The sequence below is a fragment of the Bombina bombina genome, chromosome 9 (assembly GCF_027579735.1).
Source record: "Bombina bombina isolate aBomBom1 chromosome 9, aBomBom1.pri, whole genome shotgun sequence".
NCBI classification, from domain to species: Eukaryota; Metazoa; Chordata; class Amphibia; order Anura; family Bombinatoridae; genus Bombina; species Bombina bombina.
This window is the reverse complement of record NC_069507.1, coordinates 1,893,768-1,917,814: the sequence shown is the minus strand read 5'-3', so window position 1 is coordinate 1,917,814 and position 24,047 is coordinate 1,893,768. Positions and strand designations below refer to the sequence as shown.

Sequence of the window (24,047 nt, the reverse complement as noted above, 5' to 3'; positions counted from 1 at the left end):
TCACAACTGTGGCGTATGTCAATCATCAGGGTGGGACTATCAGTCTTTAGGCTGTGACAGAAGTATCTCGGATATTTACTTGGGCTAAATCCAGCTCCTATCTAATTTCTGTGGTCCTTTTCTCAGGTATAGACAATTGGGAAGCGGATTATCTCTGTTAATCAAGCTTTACATCCAGGAGAATGGTCTCTTTACCCAGATATGTTTTTCAATTTTTTCAGATGCGAGGGCTTCCAGAAATAGATCTGATGGTATCTTATCTAAACAAGGAACTTCCCAGGGGCCTATTCAGGTGCTGGGATCCTCAGGCGGAAGTAGTGTATGCATTAACACTTTCTTGGAATTATCAATCTGCCTATATTTTTTCATCTCTGGTTCTTCTTTTTAGAGTGATTTTCTAAATCATCAGAGAGCAATCTTTGGTGTGGCTGGTGGCTCCAGCATGGCCCCACAGGTTTTGATATATGGTTCTTGTTCGGATGTCCAGTTGCCAATCTTGGTTACTTCCATTAAGGCCAGACCTTATATCTTAACATTCGTTTTTTTTCATCAGGAATTCAAATTATTAATTTGATGGTATGAAAATTTAACGCTTAGTACTTAGTCATAGAGGTTTCTCTGACTCAGTAATTAATAATATGTTGCAGGCTCGTAAATCTGTGTCTAGTAGGATTTATTATCGAGTTTGGAAGATTTACATCTCATGATGCTCTTCTTATGAATTCTCTTGCATTCTTTTAGAATTCCTAGGATTTTATAGTTCTTCATAAGGTTTTGTCTGCATGTTCCTTGAAAGGACAAATCTCTGCTTTTTCTGTGCTGTTTCACAGTAAGAATAGCTAAATCTTTCTGATATTCATTGTTCCGGCTTTGGTTCGTATCAAGCCTGTCATTAAGCCAATTTCTCCTCCTTGGAGTCTTATTTTGGTTCTGAAGGCTTTACCAGGCTCTTCTGTTTGAGCATATGCTTTCTTTGGACATTAATTACTTTCATGGAAAGTATTGTTCTTTTTAGACATCTCTTCAGCTAGAACAGTTTTTGAATTATCTGTTCTTTCTTGTAAAATCTCCTTTTTCTGATTTTCATCAGGATAGGTGGTTTTTGCTGTCCTCATTTCAATTTTTACCTAAAGTTGTGAATTCTAACATTAGTAGAGGGATTATTGTCCCTTCCTTGTGTCCTAATCCTAAGAATTCTTTGGTAAGATTCTTACATTCTTTTGATGTGGTAAGAGTTTTGAAATATTATGTTGAAGCTACTCAGATTTCAGACAGACTTCTAGTCTATTTGTTATCTTTTCTGGTTTTAGGAATATCAGAAGGCTTCTGCCTTTTCTTTGGCATCTTGGTTAAGGCTTTTGATTCATCATGCTTATTTGGAGTCGGGTTAATTCTCGCCTCAGAGGATTATGGCTCATTCTACTAGGTCAGTTTCTTCTTCCTGGAGTTTTAAGAATGAAGCTTCTGTTGATCAGATTTGCAAAGCAATGACTTGGTCTTCTTTGCATATTTTTACTAAATTCTACCATTTTGATGTTTTCTCTTCTTCAGAAGCAGTTTTTGGTAGAATAGTACTTCAGGCAGCTGTTTCAGTTTGATTCTTCTGCTTATATTTCTGTTTTTTTCATTATAAAAATTCAAACTTTTGTTTGGGTAGTGGATTCATTTTTTCAGCGGAATTGGCTGTCTTTATTTTATCCCTCCCTCTCTAGTGACTCTTGCGTGGAAGTTCCACATCTTGGGTATCTGCTATCCCATACGTCACTAGCTCATGGACTCTTGCTAATTACATGAAAGAAAACATAATTTATGTAAGAACTTACCTGATAAATTAATTTCTTTCATATTAGCAAGAGTCCATGAGGCCCCCCCTTTTTGTGGTGGTTATGATTTTTTTGTATAAAGCACAATTATTCCAATTCCTTATTTTTGATGCTTTCGCTCCTTTCTTATCACCCCACTTCTTGGCTATTCGTTAAACTGAATTGTGGGTGTGGTGAGGGGGTGTATTTATAGGCATATTAAGGTTTGGGAAACTTTGCCCCTCCTGGTAGGAATGTTATATCCCATACGTCACTAGCTCATGGACTCTTGCTAATATGAAAGAAATGAATTTATCAGGTAAGTTCTTACATAAATTATGTTTTTGGGTTGCTCTATAGTGGTTCTATATATCCTTCCAAGAAAGAAAGGAAGGAATTATTTAGATTGTTTTCATATGTCTCCTTTTTTTTCTGGATCTAAAGTATAAAGTGATTATGGGAGCTGTGACTCTCTTTATTATGATGGAAGCTGCGTCTTCATGAAAATCCACTGTATGACTTGCATTGCTAAAGTTGTTATTGTTGTTGCCTTTTGTTTGCTGTATCTGTTGAAGATAGGGAATAAATAATAAGGGAAAAAACGAAGGAAAATTAATAAAGGGAAGAAAAAAGAAGGAAAAGGGAAGAAATTGAGTTATTTAGTCAGAGTAGAAATGTAGTATTATAACTCCCTTAGAGAAATATATTTAAGGTTGAGTGGTTTACTGCTTTTCATCTGTTTCTTCCAACGGTGATGAGAACCGGTTTGATTTTGTATGTTTCCTTTCAAACCATTTAATTTGGTTAAATCCATGTCTTTTTTACAGAATTGTACGGAACAAAATAAGTATATGGAAGATGCTTTTGAATGTTTATTTGAAATAATCATTTGGACATTTTGTTTTTTTTTCCAAAGAAAAGTTTATTTTACATAGCGCCAGGCGCTAATATACGGAGAAACATATGTAAACATAAAATATGTTGAACAGTTTGTAACATTTATTTGATTATCAATAAAGCTTTTTTGAAACTCAAAAAAAAAAAGAACAGGAAAAAGAAGACACTAGATTATACAAACATTTTATTGAAAAACTGAGGAAATCCTAAAGATATGACATACTGGGGGATTAAGAAAATCATAGAAGATGGGAGAGGAGGAAATATGGAGAAAAGATTACTTCACCAAGAGGCTGAATTAATATATAGATTGGGGACCTTATACACTGAGGGACTTAATAGTGAACTAGACTTAAATTATATTATTAATTAAATAACATTGGGATTTAAGGTAATCATTAATCCACTTAATTACCTACCTATAGATCTTCTATTATTCAAAAGACCATATAGATATTAACTGTCACAATTAGATCATAGATCATACTAGAACACTAATATACATTTTAACAGTGTCCTCCAATCATACATTTTTTATACATTTTTAACATTTTCTACTAGTTAAACACATTTTTTAACATTTATAATATTTGTACTAGGTATACAATTTCTACTAGCTATATTTGAATGTCTGCAATATGTTAATCTGCTGTTCTGATAGAATATATAGAAATCATATAGTTTTTATTATTAGTATATATAGAATTCATATAGTTTATATAGTTGGAAGATTGTAATGTTAAAGCTCCATTAAGTACATATATATTTTGTGTCATATTCGCTTTGTGCATTATATTATATTTAACTAAATATTTTACCTAATATAAGCTTTTACTTAGTTTTGTGTATTATAGCATTGTACCCACCTCCTATTATTGTGACATAATTCGCACCTTTTTTGCATTTGCAATAACAATACAGGGTCATATTTATTAGGTGTATATACACCTTAAATTCACTGGGAATTCATTGGGTTTCTCTGTTTGGCCTGGGTCATAGGAGGTGGTGAGTGCCCCAGCTATTGGGGGTATAAAGGTGCTGTTTCATGTTATTATTCAATAATCTGCTTTATAAGCGCAAGCTATGGAGGATTCTGATGTGTTAGAGGGTACTCCCTCTTTACCCAAGTCTAATACCTGTCTATATTGTGAGGAGGCCGGTGTATACCGTCTGCTCAATTATGTTCCACATGCCTTGGTAATGTAATCATCTCAAAGATAGTTAATGTTTAGTACCACTGAGCCGTCCACCTCTGAGGAGTCTCCGTCCCGTGAGGTGCGCACCCTACAGTCATCTCCCAATACACATGCAGCTTCCCGTAGCACCCCTAATCCTCCATCTGGAGGGGCCCTTTTACCGCCAGACTTTACTGAGCATTTACAAACGACAGAGTCTGCGGCCTAGGGGTGCTTTACCTCGCCCTGCTAAGCGCAAGCAAAATTTCAAATATTGCTATCCTTCCCAGGGGTCATCTGCTAGCTTATTAGATTGATACAATATTATCTGTTGATGAAGACGCCTCTGATACTTCAGAGGATGCTCTTTCTGGGTCAGAATCTGCTGCCTCTAAGTCTCCAGCTGCAGAGGAACCAGACTTTAGATTTTAGGATTGAACATTTACGCTTTTTGCTAAAGGAAGTTTTGGCTACTTTAGAGGTTCCAGAGCCTAAATTGCCTGAGGAACCTTTGATTCCTAAATTAGATAAGGTCTATGAGGACAGGGTTGTACCACAGACCTTCCCAGTTCCTGTAAAGATGGCAAACATTATTAAGAATGAATGGGAAAGAATCGATTCTTCATTTTCCCTTTCTTCCTTTAAAAAATGATTCCCGGTTCTGGACTCTCAATTGGAGTTGTGGGGTTCCATCCCCAAGGTGGATGGCACTATTATCCATGCTTGCTAAGCGCACTACTATCTCGCTTGAGGATAGTTTTGTCGTTTAAAGAGCCCATGGATAAGAAGATAGACTCTGTTACGGGATATTTGTTTCAACCGGCAGCAGCTTGTGCCACTCCTTATCTGAGTTGATCGAGGTGGAGGTCCCTCTCGACGTGATCCAGGAAAGAATTAAGGTTGGCTAATTCTTTTATTTGTGACTAATTATTCGCCTGAATGCTAAGGCTTCAAGTTTTTCTGTTCAAGCCCCGTAGGGCACTCTGGCTGAAGTCCTTGTCTGCGGACATGACTTTGAAAGTCGACTTCTTTCACTTCCATTTAAGGGGAAAATTCTATTTGGTCCAGGCCTGGACTCCATTATCTCCTCGGGTTACTGGAGGCAAATATGCCTTTTTTACCACAGGATAAGAAAAACAAGCCTAAAGGAAAAGGTCCTAATTTTTCGTTCGGATAAATCCCAATGTCAGCAGCCCTCTGCAAAGCCCAAGCAATCCAAGGAGACTTGGAAGCCGGCTCAGTCCTGGAATAAATCCAAGCAAAACAAGAAGAAGCCAAGACAAAGTCGTCATGAAGGAGTGGCTCCCGATCCGGCTCTGGATCTTGTAGGGGGCAGACTGTCGCTCTTTTCGGACGCTTGGTTTGGGGGACGCGCAAGACCCGTGGGTCCTGGAGGTCATCGCTCAGGGATACAGGGTAGGTTTCATCCACCCAGGGTCAGATTCCTCTCTCCACCCTGGGAGTCATTGTCCCGGTACCTCTTGCAGAAAGAGGTCTGGGATACTACTCAAACCTTTTTGGGGGTCCCATGAGGATATTCCTTACAGACCAGAGACGTTGCAAGCTAACTTCCGCTTGTCTTGCCCTTCAGACCTCCTTAAGGCCCTCTGTGGCTCGGTGTATGGAGGTGATTGGTCTCATGGTTGTCCAGCATGGACATCATTCCTTTTGCCAGATTCCATCTCAGACCACTTCAGCTGTGCATGCTTAGACAGTGGAATGGCGATTATTCAGATCTGTCTCAACAGATTTCTCTGGACAACCGGTCGAGAGAATTGCGGGTCTTGGTGGCTTTGTCCATATCACCTGTCCCAAGGGACATCCTTCTTGAGACCATCCTGGGAGATTGTGACTACGGACACAAGTCTATCAGGATGGGGAGTTGTTTGGGGTGCCAGGAAGGCATAGAGCATGTGGACTTGAGAGGAATCCCTCCTCCCGATCAACATTTTGGAACTTCGAGCGATCTTCAATGCTCTGAAGGCTTGGCTTCTTCTGGGTTTGTCCCAGTTTATCAGATTCCAATCAGACAACATAACCCTCGGTGGCTTACATTTACATCAAGGGGGAACGATGAGCTCACTAGCAATGAGGAAAGTATCTCAGATTCTAGAATGGGTGGAGGCCCACAACTGCTCGCTGTCAGCAATCCACTTTCCGGGTGTGGACAACTAGGAAGCGGATTTCCTCAGCAGACAACCCTTTCATTCGGGGGAAAGTTCTCTCCATCCCGAGGTGTTTGTGAAGATTTGCAACAGATGGGGGAAACCAGAGATAGATCTCATGGCGTCTCGGCTAAATTCCAAGCTACCCAGTTATGGGTCGCGGCCCAGGGATCCTCTGGCGGAGCTAATAGATGAATTAGCAGTGCCTTAGAAGTTAAATCTAATTTACATTTTTCTGCCGTTGCCACTTCCCCCGCGTGTAGTGGCCCACATCAAGCAGGAGCAAGCATCAGTGATACTGATTGCTCCATCGTGGCCGCGAAGGATGTGGTTTGCGGACCTGTTGGGGATGTCCTCATCTCCTCCATGGAAGTTACCTTGTCGCAGGGATCTGCTGGAACAGGGTCCCTTTGTTCATCAAATCTAGATTCTCTGAGGCTGACTGCGTGGAGATTGAATGCTTAGTCCTTAGCCAAGAGAGGTTTCTCTGAGAGGGTTATTGGCACTCTCATTCATGCTTGTAAGCCTGTTACTCGTCACATCTATCATAAGGTGTGGAGAGCTTACGTGTTAGGGTATGGAGAAGGGCCTTTCTGCCAGTTCCCTGAGGGGACAGTTTTTGTCCCTTTCTATTTTGCTGCACAAGAGGCTCACAGAGCTCCCTGACGTGCAATCCTTAATTTAAAGGGACAGTCTACACCAGAATTGTTATTGTTTTAAAAGATAAATAATCCCTTTATTACCCATTCCCCAGTTTTGCATAACCAACAGTTATATTAATATACTTTTAACCTCTGTGATTATCTTGTATCTAAGCCTCTGCAAACTGCCCCTTTATTCCAGTTCTTTTGACAGACTTGCAGTTTAGCCAATCAGTGCCTGCTCCCAGATAACTTCACGTGCACGAGCACAGTGTTATCTATATGAAATACATGAGCTAACACCCTCTAGTGGTGAAAAAACTGTTAAAATGCATTCTGAAAAGAGGTGGCCTTCAAGGTCTAAGAAATTAGCATATGAACCTTCTAGGTTAAGCTTTCAACTAAGAATACCAAGAGAACAAAGCAAAATTGGTGATAAAAGTAAATTGGAAAAATAGTTTAAAATTACATGCTCTATCTGAATCATGAAAGTTTATTTTGGCCTAGACTGTCCCTTTAAGGCTCTGTGTTTAGATCTAACGCTCCACCTTGGAGTTTGAATCTTGTTCTTAATCTTTTGAAAACGGGCTCTGTGTGAGCCTATGCATTCGATTGACATTAAATTGTTGTCCTGGAAGTTCTTTTTCTATTGGCTATTGCGTAGGCTACCTTGCAAAGTGAGCCTCCTTATCTGGTGTTCCACACTGGGAAGGCTGTCCTACGTACCCGCTTGGGTTTTCTTCCTAAGGTGGTGTCTGATCGTAACATCTATGAGGAGATTGTGGTTCCTTCCTTGTGTCCTAATCCTTCTTCTTTGAAGGAACGTTTACTTTAAAATCTGGATGTTCTAGTTTGAAGTTTTATCTTCAAGCTACTAAGGATTTTAGACAAACTTCTTCCTTGTTTGTTATCTACTCTAGGAAGCGTAAGGGTCTGAAGGCCTCTTCAACTTCCTTATCTTTTTGGTTGAGGAGTGTTATACATTTAGCTTACGAGTCAGCGGGACTTAGACCTCCTTAGAGGATTACGGCTCATTCCACTAGAGCGGTGGCTTCCTCTTGGGCGTTTAAGAACAAGGACTCTATGGATCAGATTTGTAAGGTGGCTTCCTGGTCCTCCTTAAATACTTTTTAAAAATTCTTTGAATTTGACGTTTTTGCGTTGGCTGATGCAGCATTTGGGAGAGAGGTTTTGCAGGCTGTGGTGCCCTCAGATTAGGGTCCCTCCTTTCTTTTACCCCTCCTGTTATCATTCAGTGTTCTCTAGAGCTTGGGTATAGTTTTCTCAACAGTAAGGAATGATGCCATGGACTCTCCTCATATTAAGAAGGAAAACATAAATTATGCTTACCTGATAATTTAATTTCCTTCTGTATGAGGAGAGTCCACTTCCCATGCCTGTATACTCCGATGAGCGTATCAAAATTTAGTTTTTCTCTTTTGGCACCATTTATACCCTTATATTTCTCCTACTGTTCATTGTTTCCTTGGCAGAATGACTGGGATATGAGGAAAGTAGGGGGAGTATTTAAGGCTTTGGCTGGGTTGTCTTTGCCTCCTCCTGGTGGCCAAGATCAGTATTTCCCAACAGTAAGAAATGATGCTGTGGACTCTCCTCATACAGAAGGAAATTAAATTATCAGGTAAGCATAATTTGTTTTTTCCATTAATTTTTCTGATCCCCACAAGGGGACAACAAGCTACTGCAATTTCCCTAGCTGCTTGGCTTAAGGCTTTAATTTGCAAGGCTTATTTGGTGGCAGAGAAGTATCTCGTAGAGCGAATTACTGCACACTCTACTAGAGCATTTGCCACGTCTTGGGCTTTCAGGAATAGACCTTCCATTGAACAGATTTGTAAGGTAGCCAATCGATCCTATTTACATAGTTTTACAAAGTTTTGTACCATTTTGACACATTTGCCTTTTCTGAGTCTGTTTGGCAGGAAAGTGTTGTAGGCCACTGTGCCTGTTTATTGCCATACCTACACAAACTGTTATCCTTCCCTGTTCCTTTTTCTTTCAAAAGGTGGTGAGAGTCCACAATCCATTACACATGTGTTTCACTTCCTTGCCACTAGAAGGAGGTACATTATCCCAAAACTCTCAAGAGCACTTTATCCCTCCCACCTTACTGGTATGCCAGTTTTAAACTTTTTCTCCCAGGAGGTATGTGAAGAATTAAGGTGCTCTTCAGATTTAATTTGAAAGGGAAGAATTTCCCCCTCAGAGGGCTACTGCTGAGAGAGAGAGAGAGAGAGAGAGAGAGAGAGAGGGGAGACTGGAGTATGGGGTAGTGACACACTCTCAGGGAGTTAGTCAAAGGCCTGCCGTGGGGACAGGTCTCTAGCTTCCTCTTGCTGGATCCTCAGTATACTTTTAGAATTTATATCCTCTGCAGTAATGTACTTAGCACTGGGTGAGCTAGCCACTGGAAGCAGTCATTTTTTACAGCAGTTAGTACAGTGGATGGGCTGCTAGACAGGTAAGTAGAACAGATTTCTCTGGCACCCTCTTCGCCCCCTTGGCCATTAGTAGGTACATGGGACGTCACATCATAGCCAGGGGACTTATTGTTAGCAGACATTTATACCCTATTACACTAGACTTTCTATGTCTCGTTGTATGGGTGAATTGAAGACTATCTTTATTATTCAAGAAATAGACTTTGCTGTTACATTCTTTTGCTTAGCAGTTAGAAATAAAAATGTGAGGCATGTAGTGTGCTATTTTTCATTACATCTCTCCGTTTGTGAACAAGTGCACGCATTTTTCTTGCGCTGTTCGAAATTCCGTTACACGCTACTGGGTGCACGCTCCCCGTTTGGATAGTGCTCACCTTTTGATCTTAGTTTTGTGAAACTGTGTGGGAATCAAGCTCATAATATTGTTCTTTTTTCACTAAAGTTCTGTCTTACCCGTATCTCATGTGTATCTGCATACTTCACCTCTTCTATCAGTTTTAAGTTATTTTTCACTCCTGAGCAGCAGGGCCAGAAGACTTCTGGGAAGTTTCTATCTAATTTCAGGGGACACCATGCTAGGGACAAAAGGGGCACAAGTTCTGCCAAAGAACAGAAATTGATTTATCCCTTGGCATAGATGTTCTATTTTGTTTTGTTTTTTCACATTGTCATTTGTATTTATGGATATTGATTAAATACTTCTGATTTGTCTGATTTTTGTTTCAAGTTTTATAGTTTTAACAACATTTTTATTTGATTTTCCAATGATAACAAAATCCAAGTCAGCATAACACTTATCTCATGACCCGATTTTCAGTAATACATTTTTTAAGCTTTCATGATATATTTACTATGTTCCTTGTTTATTACCAAACACACATGCCCATGCATTTAGGAGTAGTGCCTGAAAAACCCATGATAGACGATTATATATTGTATTTGTTTCAGATGCTGAAGAGTGCTACTGTGTGAAGAAAATATTTGCTGGTGGGGACCAGAGTTTTGCACATTACTTTAATGTACAGGTAAATAAACCCTTAACTTTAAAAACACTTTCGTTATCCAGAATGTATGATAATAATAATAATATCCAGTGAAATTATTATTCTTATCATCCTCTTTGGGCTAAACCAGATTTATTTTACATTCATCATATAATATCCACTACCCTAAATTAATAATAAGCTAAGAAAAACATAATTTATGTAAGAACTTACCTGATAAATTCATTTCTTTCATATTGGCAAGAGTCCATGACCTAGTGACGTATGGGATATACATCCTACCAGGAGGGCACAAGTTTCCCAAACCTCAAAATGCCTATAAATGCAACCCTCACCACACCCACAATTCAGTTTAATGAATAGCCAAGTAGTGGGGTGATAAAGAAAGGAGTAAAAAGCATCAACAAAGGAATTTGGAAATAATTGTGCTTTATACAAAAAATCATAACCACCATAAAAAGGGTGGGCCTCATGGACTCTTGCCAATATGAAATAAATGAATTTATCAGGTAAGTTCTTACATAAATTGTTTCTTTCATGTAATTGGCAAGAGTCCATGAGCTAGTGACGTATGGGATAGCAATACCCAAGATGTGGAACTCCACGCAAGAGTCACTAGAGAAGGAGGGATACAAATAAAAACAGCCATTTTCCCGCTGAAAAATTAATCACCAACCCAAAATATAAGTTTAATCTTAAAAATGACAAGAAAAACTTAAAACATCAGCAGAAGAATCAAACTGAAACAGCTGCCTGAATAACTTTTCTACCAAAAACTGCTTCTGAAGAAGCAAGTACATAAAAACGGTAGAATTTAGTAAATGTATGCAAAGAGGACCAAGTTGGTGCCTAGCAAATCTGATCAACTGAAGCTTCATTCTTAAAAGCCCACGAAGTGGAGACTGATCTAGTAGAATGAGCTGTAATTCTCTGAGGCGGGTCTTACCCGACTCAAATAAGCTTGATGAATCAAAAGCTTTAACCAAGAAGCCAAGGAAATAGCAGAAACCTTCTGACCTTTTCTAGGACCAGAAATAAAACAAATAGACTGGAAGTCTTCCTGAAATCTTTAGTAGCTTCAATATAATATTTCAAAGCTCTTACAACATCCAAAGAATGTAAGGATCTTTCCAAAGAATTCTTAGGATTAGGACACAAGGAAGGGACAACAATTTCTCTACTAATGTTGTTAGAATTCACAATCTTAGGTAAAAATTTAAACGAAGTCCGCAAAACTGCCTTATCCTGAGGAAAAATCAGAAAAGGAGACTCACAAGAAAGAGCAGATAGCTCAGAAAACTCTTCTAGAAGAAGAGATAGCCAAAAGGAACAACACTTTCCAAGAAAGTAGTTTAATATCCAAAGAATGCATAGGCTCAAATGGAGGAGACTGCAATGCCTTCAAAACCAAATTAAGACTCCAAGGAGGAGAAATTGATTTAATGATGGGTTTAATTACGAACTAAAGCCTGTACAAAACGGTGAATATCAGGAAGTATAGCAATCTTTCTGTGAAATAAAACAGAGCAGCAATTTGTCCCTTCAAGGAACTTGCAGACAAACCCTTATCCAAACCATCCTGAAAAAAAACGTAAAATTCTAGGGATTCTAAAAGAATGCAAGAGAATTTATGAGAAGAACACCATGAAATGTAGGTCTTCCAAACTCGATAATCAAATCTTTCTAGAAACAGTGATTAATACTATGTTACAGGCTCGTAAATCTGAGTCAGAGAAACCTCTATGACTTAGTACTAAGTGTTCAATTTAATTTCCATACCTTCAAATTTAATGATTTGAGATCCTGATGGAAAAAAACGGACCTTGAGACAGTAGGTCCGGCCTTAACGGAAGTGGCCAAGGTTGGCAACTGGACATCCGAACAAGATCTGCATACCAAAACCTGTGTGGCCATGCTGGAGCCACCAGCAACACAAATGATTGTTCCATGATGATTTTGGAGATCACTCTTGGAAGAACAACTAGAGGCGGGAAAATGTAAGCAGGATAACACCAAGGAAGTGCCAGCGCATCCTCTGCTTCCGCCTGAACATCCCTGGGACCTGGACAGGTATCTGGGAAGTTTCTTGTTTAGATGAGAGGCCATGAGATCTATCTCTGGAAGACCCCACATCTGAATAATCTGAGAAAACACATCTGGATGGAGACACCACTCCCCTGGATGTAAAGTCTGACGGCTGCGATAATCCGCCTCCAATTGTCTACACTGGGATATGCACCGCAGAGATTAGACAGTAGCTGGATTCCGCCCAAGCAAGTATCCGAGATACTTCTTTCATAGCTTGGGGACTGTGAGTCCCACCCTGATGATTGACATATGCCACAGTTGTGATATTGTCTGTCTGAAAGCAAATGAACGGTTCTCTCTTCAACAGAGGCCAAAACTGAAGAGCTCTGAGAATTGCACGGAGTAATAAAATATTGATTGGTAATCTCGCCCTCTTGAGATTTCCAAACCCCTTGTGCTGTCAGAGATCCCCAAACAGCTCCCCAACCTGAAAGACTTGCGTCTGTAGTGATCACAGTCCAGGTTGGCCGAACAAAAGAAGCCCTTGAACTAAATGCTGGTGATTTAACCACCACGTCAGAGAGTGTCGAACATTGGGATTTAAGAATATTAACTGTGATATCTTTGTATAATCCCTGCACCATTGATTAAACATACAAAGCTGAAGAGGTCTCATGTGAAAAAGAGCAAAAGGAATCGCGTCCGATGCTGCAGTCATGAGGCCTAAAACTTCCATGCACATAGCCACTGAAGGGAATGACTGAGACTGAAGGTGCCGACAGGCTGCAACCAATTTTCAAACGTCTCTTGTCTGTTAGAGGACAGAGTCCATGGACACTGAATCTATCTGGAAACTTAAAAAGGTGACCCTTGTCTGAGGAATCAAGAAACTTTTTGGTAAATTGATCCTCCAACCATGTTTTTGAAGAAACAACACTAGTTGATTTGTGTGAGATCTGCAGAACGTAAAGACTGAGCTAGTACCAAGATATCATCCAAATAAAGGAAAACACCGCAATACCCTGCCTCTCTGATTACAGAGAGTTGGGCACCTAGAACCTTTGAAAAAATTCTTGGAGCTGTTGCTAGGCCAAAATGGAAGAGCAACAAATTGTAATGCTTGTCTAGAAAAGAGAATCTCAGGAACTGATAATGTTCTGGATGAATCAGAATATGAAGGTATTGCATCTGCAAGTCTATTGTAGACCATATAATGTCCTTGCTGAACAAAAGGCAGAATAGTCCTTATAGTCACCATCTTGAAAGTTGGTACTCTTACATAACGATTAAAAAAATTTCAGATCCAGAACTGGTCTGAATGAATTTTCCTTCTTTGGGACAATGAATAGATTTGAATTAAAACCCCAGACCTTGTTCCTGAAAAGGAACTGGCATGATTACCCCTGAAGACTCCAGGTCTGAAACACACTTCAGGAAGCCTGAGCTTTTACTGGATTTGCTGGGATACGTGAGACAAAAAATCTTCTCACAGGAGGTCTTACTCTGAATCCTATTCGATACCTTGAGAGACAATGCTCTGAATCCATTGATTTTGGACAGAATGTATCCAAATATCCTTGAAAAACCTTAATCTGCCCCCTACCAGCTGAGCTGGAATGAGGGCCGCACCTTCATGCGGGACTTAGGGGCTGACTTTGGTTTCTTAAATGGCTTGGATTTATTCCAATTTGAGGAAGGCTTCCAATTGGAAGCAGATTCCTTGGGGGAAGGATTAGATTTACCCTTAGGTTTTTTATCCTGAGGCAGGAAAACTCCCTTTCCCCCAGAAACAGTTGAAATAATAGAATCCAACTGAGAACCAAATAAATTATTACCTTGGAAAGAAAGAGATTGTAAATCTAGATTTAGATGTCATATCAGCATTCCCAAGATTTAAGCCACAAAGCTCTTCTAGCTAAAATAGCTAAAGACATGGATCTAACATCAATTCTTGATAATATCAAAAATTGCATCACAAATAAAATGATTATCATATTGCAGTAAGCGAATAATGCTAGATATGTCAGAATCCAATTCTTGTTGCGCTAAATTCTCCAACCCAGAAAGTTGATGCAGCCGCAACATCAGCCAAAGAAAATTGCAGGTTGAGAAGATGACCTGACTATAAATAGGCTTTCCTTAGATAAGATTCATGCTTCCTATCTAAAGGATCCCTTAAAGGAAGTACTATCTTCCATAGGAATAGTGGTACGTTTAGCAAGAGTAGAAATAGCCCCATCAACTTTGGGGACTTTTTCCCAAGACTCTATAGAATTTGCTGGTAAAGGATACAATTTTTTAAACCTTGAAGAATAAAAGAAGTACCCAGCTTATTCTATTCCTTAGGAAATCATAACAGAAATAGCCGCAGGGAATAGGAAAAACCCCTGGAGTAACCACAGGAGGTTTAAAAACAGCATTTAAACTTTTATTAGACTTAATGTCAAGAGGACTGGTTTCCCTCAATATCCAAAAGTAATTAACACTTCTTTTAATAAAGACACATATACAGGGTAGTCCTCAGTTTACGCCGGGGTTAAGTTTCCAGTAGGACATGGTTGTAAATCGAAACTGTTGTAAATTGAAACCCAGTTTATAATGTAAGTCAATGGGAAGTGAGAGAGGTCCAGGCCCCTCTCAAAATTGTCATAAGTAACGCCCCCAATACATTATTTTTAAAGCTTTGACATGAAGACTTTAAATGCTAAACAGCATTATAAACCTAATAAAATAATCACACAACACAGAATATATAATTAAACTAAGTTAAATGAACAAAAACATTTGCTAAACAGCATTATAAACCTAATAAAATAATCACACAACCACAGACTTCACTTGCATTTTCTGAAAACAGTTCTTTCTATGCATTCCAATCTGGACTGATTTATAGACAGGAAGATCTTGTTCCTTTGAAATCTGCTCGATAGCTCAGGTCTGGTAAAACTGATTAATTTCAGATTGCTTGGCTTTGCTGCAACACAAGCGGACAGCTCCACCTACTGGCTATTTTAATAAATGCACTGCTTCTCAATGTTTTTCAATAGCAGTCACATGACTGGAAAAAAAGGTTGTTATTCTGAAACGGTGTAAATTGAACCGTTGTAAAACGAGGGCCACCTGTACTCTATTTTAAATAAATAAGTAGATTTGTCAGTGTCAATATCTGAGGGAGGATCTTCTGTATCAGATAGATCCTTATCAGAGGAGGATAAACTATTATGTTGTCGGTCATTTGAAATTTCATCAACTGAGTGAGAAGTTTTAAAAGACCCTTTTACCGTTTATTAGAAGGTGGAAATGCAGACCAAAGCCTTCTGAATAGAATCAGTAACAATTTTTTTAAAATTCATAGGTTCATCATGTACGTTAGAAGTTGAAGGAACTGCAACTGGCAATGTACTATTACTGATGGACCACACTATCTGCATGTAAAAGTCTATCATGACAACTATTACAAATGATATTCGGAGATATAATTTCCACAATCTTACAACAAATACACTTAGCTTTGGTAGAACCCGATGTCAGGCAGCAAAGTTCCAACAGATACTTCTGAGGCAGGATCAAATTTACAATCAAAATGTAAAGAAAAAAACAACATAATAAAGCAAAATGATCAATTTCCTTATATGACAGTTTCAGGAATGGGAAAAAATGCAAATAACATAGCCCTCTGACATAGAAAAAGGCAAGAGGCAAACATCAATGGGGTATTAAATTAATGAAAAAATTTGGCGCAAAGTATGACGCACAACGTAACTGAAATTTTTTTTGGCGCCAACATTAACCGAAAATGACACACTCGCGTCACTAATGACGCAACGGTGTGTAAGGCTTAGGCGTCAACTACGACGCCGGAAATGACTAAGTTGCGTCACGGACGTACTTCTTCACGCCAAAAAAATTCTCGCCGCCAAAAATGACGCAATAAAGTCTAGCATTTGCGCACCCGCGGGCTAATATCGCCCGCAATTTGCAAGAAAAAGTAGTCTAATTAGAAAAAAGACTAAACCCCAGGTAAGAAAAATATTTCTTAAAATGTTTATTTTCCCCAAATATGAAACGGACAGTCTGCAGAAGGAAATACATGAACCTAACTCATGGCAAATGTAAGTACAATACATATATTTAGAACTTTACTATAAATACATAAAGTGCCAAACATAGCTGGGGTGCCTTAAGTAATAAAAACATACTTACCAAAAGACACCCATCACATATAGCAGATAGCCAAACAGTACTGAAACAGTTATCAGTAGAGGTAATGGTATATAAGAGTATATCGTCGATGTGAAAAGGGAGGTAGGAGATGAATCTCTACAAACGATAACAGAGAACCTATGAAAATAGATCCCCTAGAGGAAAACCATTGCATTCAAATAGGCAATAACTCTCTTCACATCCCTCTGACATTCACTGTACTCAGAGGAATCGGGCTTCAACAATGCTGAGAAGCGCTTGTCAACGTAGAAATCTTAGCACAAACTTACTTAACCACCTCCATAGGAGGTAATTAGGGGCCTACTGTGTTTAACCTACCTATTTTTTTATGTGAGTGGGTATTGGTTCACAAGTGTAAAGAATTTAGTTATGGACTCTCACAACCATTAGCAAGAAATCCTCATTTATTCTTAACTGATACACTTTCTTTCTTTCTCGTTTGTGATAGTCCATGAACCCACTAAGTTTGTTATTGTTACAGTTAAATTGTTAATTGTTTTGACAACATTTTTGGTTTGCACCTCTTTACTCCATCTTTCCTTTCCTTTTCCTCATTTCTCCTTACTTTATTCCAGTTTTTTTAAAATACCTGGGATAGAGGTGGAAATGGAAGGGATACTAAAGCTTTGGTGTGGGTTCTTTGCCTCCTCCTGGTGGCCAGGTGATGTAATTATCAAATGTAAAGAATTAAGTCATGGACTCTCAGCACCACCAAAAGAAATTTATCAGGTAAGAATAAATTATGATTTTTCTCTAGTAAAGCCTGGAAGTTTTTGGCCCTTTAATGCAGTTTTTTTTTGTTAAACAATATAAATGAGATCTATTATAAGCCGAAACACATAAATGTGTAGCATTAAACATGACTGGTGTTATATAGGAATGTATGATGAATGCTTATCTTGCTTTTGTAAACAAACCCATAATTACATTTCTCATTTCTAGAACTGCTTCCCCTCCTGAAGACTTCAGAATATGTAACCATTCTAGACAGAATTTGCACAGTAAATGAGGCGCTCATTCAGAGATGGTTGAGTTTCTCGTCGGGAAGACTTCCTTTTGAGATTGTTAAGTGAGATTTCGTTCTTTTTTTTAAAGGGATATAAAGAATGGTTGCATGGGGGCGGTGTTGCTTGGACAAAAAGAATATAAAAATATGTTCATAAGATGGGGAAGAGTCCATGAGCCATCACATGTGAGATTAAAAATTGAATCCTATAGGAGGAGGCAAAAGACCCCACATTCCTCCCACTTAACCCATTACAGTGTTTTGGTCTCCAGCAATGTGTGATGGTAAAACTTAAAGTGCTGATATACATTTCGTTTGAAAGGGGTTCTTTAACCAATGTTACCCCATTATCCACCTCAGAGAACCTACAAACAGGGCAGAGGGGTAGACGAGAGTGCAGCGAGGCAATAAAATTCTCCCAGTGCGGAGATGCTATCAGCCTCCTAAGTGGAAGTGTGCAAGCCTGATAATCCCCTGGTCTACCTTGCATATCCTTGCCTGACTCGGATGCTCAGCCTTGTGTAGCTAAGGCGAGCATGGTAGACGAAGGTGCTGACACGTACCATGCACCTATATAGCCACAGGCTGTAACATGATCATGGACACTTGTTTTACATATTCCATATAACACTACAGAACATTTTAGGCACTGTTGGTACATTTTTAAAGGAAATTGTTTAAAAATCGGGCTACTGTCATTGTGTGCATATACCGGTTACATTTAACTGCAGTGCATGTTCTTAAGCGGGGAAGGAACTCTCAGGAAAAGCTTGTGCAAATTTTATTATTTTAAGCACATATTTGCTGGTCTTAATTAAATTCTGCTTAAAATGGCAATTTCAGTAACATTACTTACCTGTTTAAAGTAATAGTATGCAATTACTGTAACTCTTACACTTTATATATTTAAAACACATTTTCCATTTTAAAATACAGTACCTAATTGTTTCTAACATTTGCATGTTTTCTCTAGGGGTTAACCCTTTGTGTATTTCTGTGCTGCTATCTAATTTTATGTATTTGCATATCCTTACTATTTAAAGGGACAGTCTAGTCAAAATTAAACTTTCATGATTCAGATAGGGCATGTCATTTTAAACAACTTTCACGTGTGCTTTGTTCTCTTGGTATTCTTTGTTGAAAGCTAAACCTAGGTAGGCTCATATGCTAATTTCTAAGTTGTTGAAGGCCACCTCTTATCTCAGTGCATTTTGACAGTTTTTCACAGTAGACAGCACTAGTTCATGTGTGCCATATAATATAACATTATGCTCACTCCTGTGGAGTTATTTATTAGTCAGCACTGATTGGCTAAAATGCAAGTCTGTCAAAAGAATGAGATAAAGGGACAGTCTGCAGAGACTTAGATACAGTAATCGCAAAGGTAATACGGGTATTAATATAAAAGTGTTGGTTATGCAAACACCTGGGGAATGGGTTTAGAAAGGGATTATCTATCTTTTTAAACAATAACAATTCTGGAGTAGACTGTCCCTCTTTAAAGTCATTATGGAGCAAACTGTCTTAGGAAATAAAGCTGTTCCTTTAGAGGGGTTATCTGACAATTTAACACCTTTACTCATAGTGTTTGTTACTCATGTGCTGAGTCTATGACAAAATGCTAGATATGGTCATGCAGCAGAGTACCCTCCAGGACAGTTCTGTGTATCTGCCTCCTGCCTAAGACACTGCAGTTTCACAACTAATGGCTGTCATGCCTCCACATGTTAAACACAATGCATGCAAGGGCCTGGGCTCATCTGGGACATCCCTGAGTGAGAGACCACCTAGGTACCCCTGTATCTTCCAGGAGTGCAAATGAAACATAATGCTACTTCTCAGCATAGGACCAATTATCAGAAACCCAGGACCCCCCCTTCTGACTAAGTAGCATAAGATGTGTACTTTAATTTTAAATTGGAACACATGCATGCTCTATTGTGGCAAGTTTTATAGATTGAGGACCTCCACCTACAGACAAAAAAATCTGGAAAATAGATTGACAAATCTTTTTAAGGCAGCCACAAAGAAGTCATCTACTTTTCTGGTTCCTGATATGTTTATCAGAGCTAATTAGAAAGGAATTGAAGAAACCAGTCATTCCTTTTGTTCCCTCTGCCAAATTCAAAAGCCTGTTCCTTTTACCCTCTGAAACTTGGAGACATGGGCACTTACATATTTTTCCCAAGGGTACCCCATATGCTTTTGGTTCTGCCCACCTTGAGGAAGGTTCCTGCCTGTCTCATATCCCAAAAGATCTGTTAAAGGCCAGCACTCTTCTTCACATGTGTACCAGTCCTAGAAGCAATGGGAGCGATTACTCCGGTCCCCCTTAGAGGAACAGAATCAGGGGTTCTAGTCAAAACCTTTAATTGTCCCAAAGAAAAAAGACTTACAGGCTTTCATACAGGGAAGCTTCTTGGGAAATAAGGGTCAGATGTTGTCACAACCACCAGACTGCAAGTTGCTGGCAGATACTCTAGCTTCACTAACATCTGGACAAAACATATAGCTTGCCTGCCTGTAAGGATCTCAGAGGAAAGTTGTTTTAATGTGCATCAGATCCTTAAGAGAAGTACTGTCCTCTAAAGGAATGGTTAGTCTGTCTAGCCATAGTGGAGATAGCTGCTGTAACCTTTGGAATAGTCCTCTTCTTCTTCCAAAGAAACAAGGGACTTTGAGGTCTCTTGGATCTCAAAACAAGTTTCTGAAAGTTCCAACTTTTAAAATGGTGACAATTCACACAATATTCCTTCAGTGCAGGGACGAGACCATACTGTGACGGTCCGCCTGGTACCCCAACTGGGTACTTCTGCCAAAATGTGCCTCCTGCCCTCCCAAACCCCTCCAGCCAGACATAAAGCGGACTCCAGCCCTTTACTTCAAACCAAGAGACAGACTCAGGTTGAGGCAAATCCCAAAGAATAACACTTTATTGGAAGGTTCACACACATTTTAATACATTTCAAACAAGGAGGTATAACCACAATAGAAACAAATATTATACAATGGACAATGGTTATTTAAGCAAGACTCTAATCACATCCTGACTTACAAAAAGGACAATGGATGGCTCACACAATGACAGAAAGACACTTCACATCTAGACTGGATATGCAGACACATAATATAGCAGGAGGCCTCAGCATTAGAATTTCTGTGCTGATTGGAATCTCCTGCTCTGAGTCGGGGGGGTTGGAGCAGGCCAATGCCGTTTTTGTCTTTCACCTTATACCCTAACAAAACACAGGAACCCAAACTCTGTATTATGGCTCTCCCAGTTCTCAGAGTCTCTGGGAAATGGCGCGTTAAACCTGAATCCAGAGTAAAAGTACTCCAAAATGTCCCGTGGACACCCCACATCCCAAAACACAGAATCCCCTCAAGTTCCAGGGTCCATAGTCAGTGGGCAGGAGACTAGCCCACCAACACCCACCAGAAGCCCAGCTGATAGTAGGGTTTGTCACATTTCCTATTTGCATATCCCTATTCACAGGGATCATACAAAATTTTTCAATTTGCTTTTCTAAACAGGCATTACCAATCTTTTGTCTATGCCCCCTTTACCCACTGCTTAATGTTTTTTAATGTGATTTTAATAAACCATTTTCTTTCCTAAGATATGGTGAGTCCACAGAATCATCAATTACTAGTGGGAATATCACTCCTGGCCAGCAGGAGGAGGCAAAGAGCACTACAGCAAAGCTGCTATCTATGTCACTTCCCTTACCATAATTCCCAGTCATTCTCTTTGCCTGCGGTGCAGGTGGAGGTGAAGTGTTGGTGTCCTGATCTACAATCAAGATTTTTTTTATTTTAAAATCAGAGTAGGTTTGCTCTGATCTTTCAAAAGGGTCTAGTCCTTATCCCCATGTCAGTCTCTTCAGTAGGGCATTGGGGGCTTTTGAGCAATTTGGAGCTTTTGGGGTACAATCCTCACTGCGTTTTGCAAAACATTTTGCTTGCCCTATTAAGATAGCCTGAGTAACGTTTTAGTCTTTCTGTATTTCCACAGGTCCCATGTGAGGGATGGCATCCTCTCAAACCAGGTGAGCTGTCCTACTTCCGGACAGATAAATGTTAAGGTAAGCGCCAGATTTATTTTCTATGTAAGCAGGGAAAAATTTGGCCACTTATACAGCCTGAAACGCTGCAGGGCGATGTTTTTTTTATATTCCTGTCAGAGTGCAGGTTTTTATGGCAGTTTTGCAGCACTGTTAATGTAGAGGAGTTATTTATTTTTATTGATGGCTCAGTGAGGATCCGTTTTTAGTAACGGCTGACTGTACTTTTATTAGGGGTTTTATTGTTTGTTTTTTAAGCCTGTTTTCTTTTACAAGATATGACAAGTCCACGGATTTCATCCTTACGTATGGGATATCGCCTCCTGGTCAGCAGGGAGGAGACAAAGAGCACCCACAGCAGAGCAGGTATATATAGCTCCTCCCTTCCCTCCCACCCCAGTCATTCGCTTTGCCTGTGTTAGTGATAGGAAGAGGTTAAAGTGAGGTGTTAGTTTAGATTCTTCAATCAAAGAGTTTATTATTTTTAACTGGTGCCAGTGTATACTATTTTACATAAGGGTTAAGCAATGGGATCTGTACAGGTTCAAGTACATGTCCTCTGTGCCCTCCCAGACTGTGTGCTGCCCCTACTGAATATGGTCTTAGCAGTTTTTATCTAAGGCCCAGTTTGTTCCCACAGATTCCTGGAGGAGAAGGACATCTGGCAGTGTGGGACAAGTTATGCTGTTCCTCAGCATTGAGGTATGTGCAGTCTACTGCTTTCTCTCTGTGACGCTTAGTAACTCAAGAAAGGGCTGTTGTTTTCCTCTGAGCTGGCTCTTCTACCCTATGTCTGTGACCTTATACGGTTCTGGAGGGCCTGCTGGCATTATTTGACCTATTCATTGGGGCCATAATGTTCATCTGGGTTTTTTTTAGTAAGAGAGGCACACCTATTCTAACCCCCTTATGATTGGGCTGTCGCTGGGGATTTTATTGACGTATTACACTCCGGAATACCTCTGCTCTAGTTTACTCCCAGCAAGGTTTTGTCACATGCAGACTGGGAGTTATTTTGTTTGAATGGGGAACTGGCTTCTTTTAACGTTAGACACCTTGTGTTAGGTGCAACTTTTCTCCCCGACGGTTCCATTTTTGTCTGTACTGAGCCACCTGGGAGTTTCGTTTGGTACACCCACGATGGGCGGGGCACTCTTTCGTGCGCTGGGGAAGCCGTGCAGGGTCTTCCTGGGAGTCGGACAGATACTTGACTCCGGTGCTTGTCTGTACCGCGTGGGCTAGAACAACGGCGTTTTAGACACTCTGCTGCTCGGGTACTTGTTTGGTCTCTGGATCATAGGGAGCAGGTAGGCGCGGGCAGCAGAGCTGTGGGCCAGGTGATTTTTTTTTGTATTTTTAAAAGTGTCAGTTAATACTCAACTTTACGGTAACTTTTTGGGGGCTAGTCAGAACACGACTTTTTCTTCTCCAAAGCCACTGTTAAAAAAAAAAAAAGGGGGGGGGTTTGTACAGTTTGCTGAGCCAAAAGATATTTTATTTTTTATTTTTATTATTAAAGGCACAGTTTTTGTTTAGCAAAAGGATGTTGTTACAAAAGTTCTGGTAAAGCATTCTTTCTGTAATACGAGCTCAAGGTATTTTGGTGTCCTCCCATACCTAGAGATATCTTTGTACTGATGTTGTCTTTACGTTTAGCAATATTTCTTACCAACATGCCTTTTTTTGTTTTCATGGTTGGAGAAGCAGCATTCCAAATGAGTTCTATATCTTCTGTAACCAGAGTCTCTTTTCTAGGAGTCATTACAGACCTCTATCAATAAGGCTTTCTTTGACAGATCAAAAGAGATCAAAGTTACAGACAATATGTGTGAGACTTCAGTCTTCAACCAATCCTACTTTAGCCTTATGCATGGAACTACTAGGTCAGATGATTGCGGCATCAGATGCCGTTCCCTTTTGCTTGGTTTCACATGCAACCTCTTTAGTTATATATGCTACGTCAGTGGTGCAAAGACTGCACTCAACTTTCTCAAAGGATCCTTTTGGATTCCACAACAAGGAATTCTCTAACATGGTGGATAGACAACCCATCAGTTTTTCAGGGGGCATCTTTAGTCGTCCAACCTGGAAATTAATTTCAACAGATGCAAGTCTCTCTGATTGGAGTGCAGTTTGAGGCTCAGGAGAGCAAAAGGAGTATGGTCTCCTCAGGAGGTGAGGTTACCAATACATATCTAGAATTCCATGCTATCCTCAGGGCTCTTCTGTGCTGACCTCTCCTAAAAGAGATTCATATACCAGGTGTGAAAAATTAAGAAACAGATTATCTGAGTTTTCTATCTCTTTATTCAGGGGAATGGTCTTTACCTCAGGAAGTATTCAACCAGATTGTAAAATGGTGGGGTCTCCCAGAGATAGACCTGATGGCTTCTCTTTTAAACAACATAATTCCCAGATACTTTGCAAGATCCAGGGATCTCTGGTGGAGTTTGTAGATGCTCTAGCAGCTTCTGGTAATTTCATCTTGCTTACAGTGAAATCTAAGTTAAAACAAGAGCAATCGTCCCATAATTTTGATTGTGTTAGCTTGGCAAAGCAGAACTTGATTCACGGATCTG

At 39.7% G+C, this 24,047-nt stretch overlaps 1 protein-coding gene across 1 annotated transcript in view; it reads left to right on the top strand.

Annotated features, from left to right (window-relative positions):
* Positions 1–24,047, top strand: part of HERC4 (HECT and RLD domain containing E3 ubiquitin protein ligase 4) — a gene marked incomplete at its 5' end in the record, with an annotated part of 748,563 nt that overhangs the window by 70,792 nt on the left and 653,724 nt on the right. The window contains 4 exon segments of the mRNA XM_053691837.1: positions 10,091–10,161; positions 14,687–14,697; positions 17,341–17,389; positions 17,391–17,467. Of these exon segments, the coding sequence (XP_053547812.1) occupies positions 10,091–10,161; positions 14,687–14,697; positions 17,341–17,389; positions 17,391–17,467 (208 nt within the window).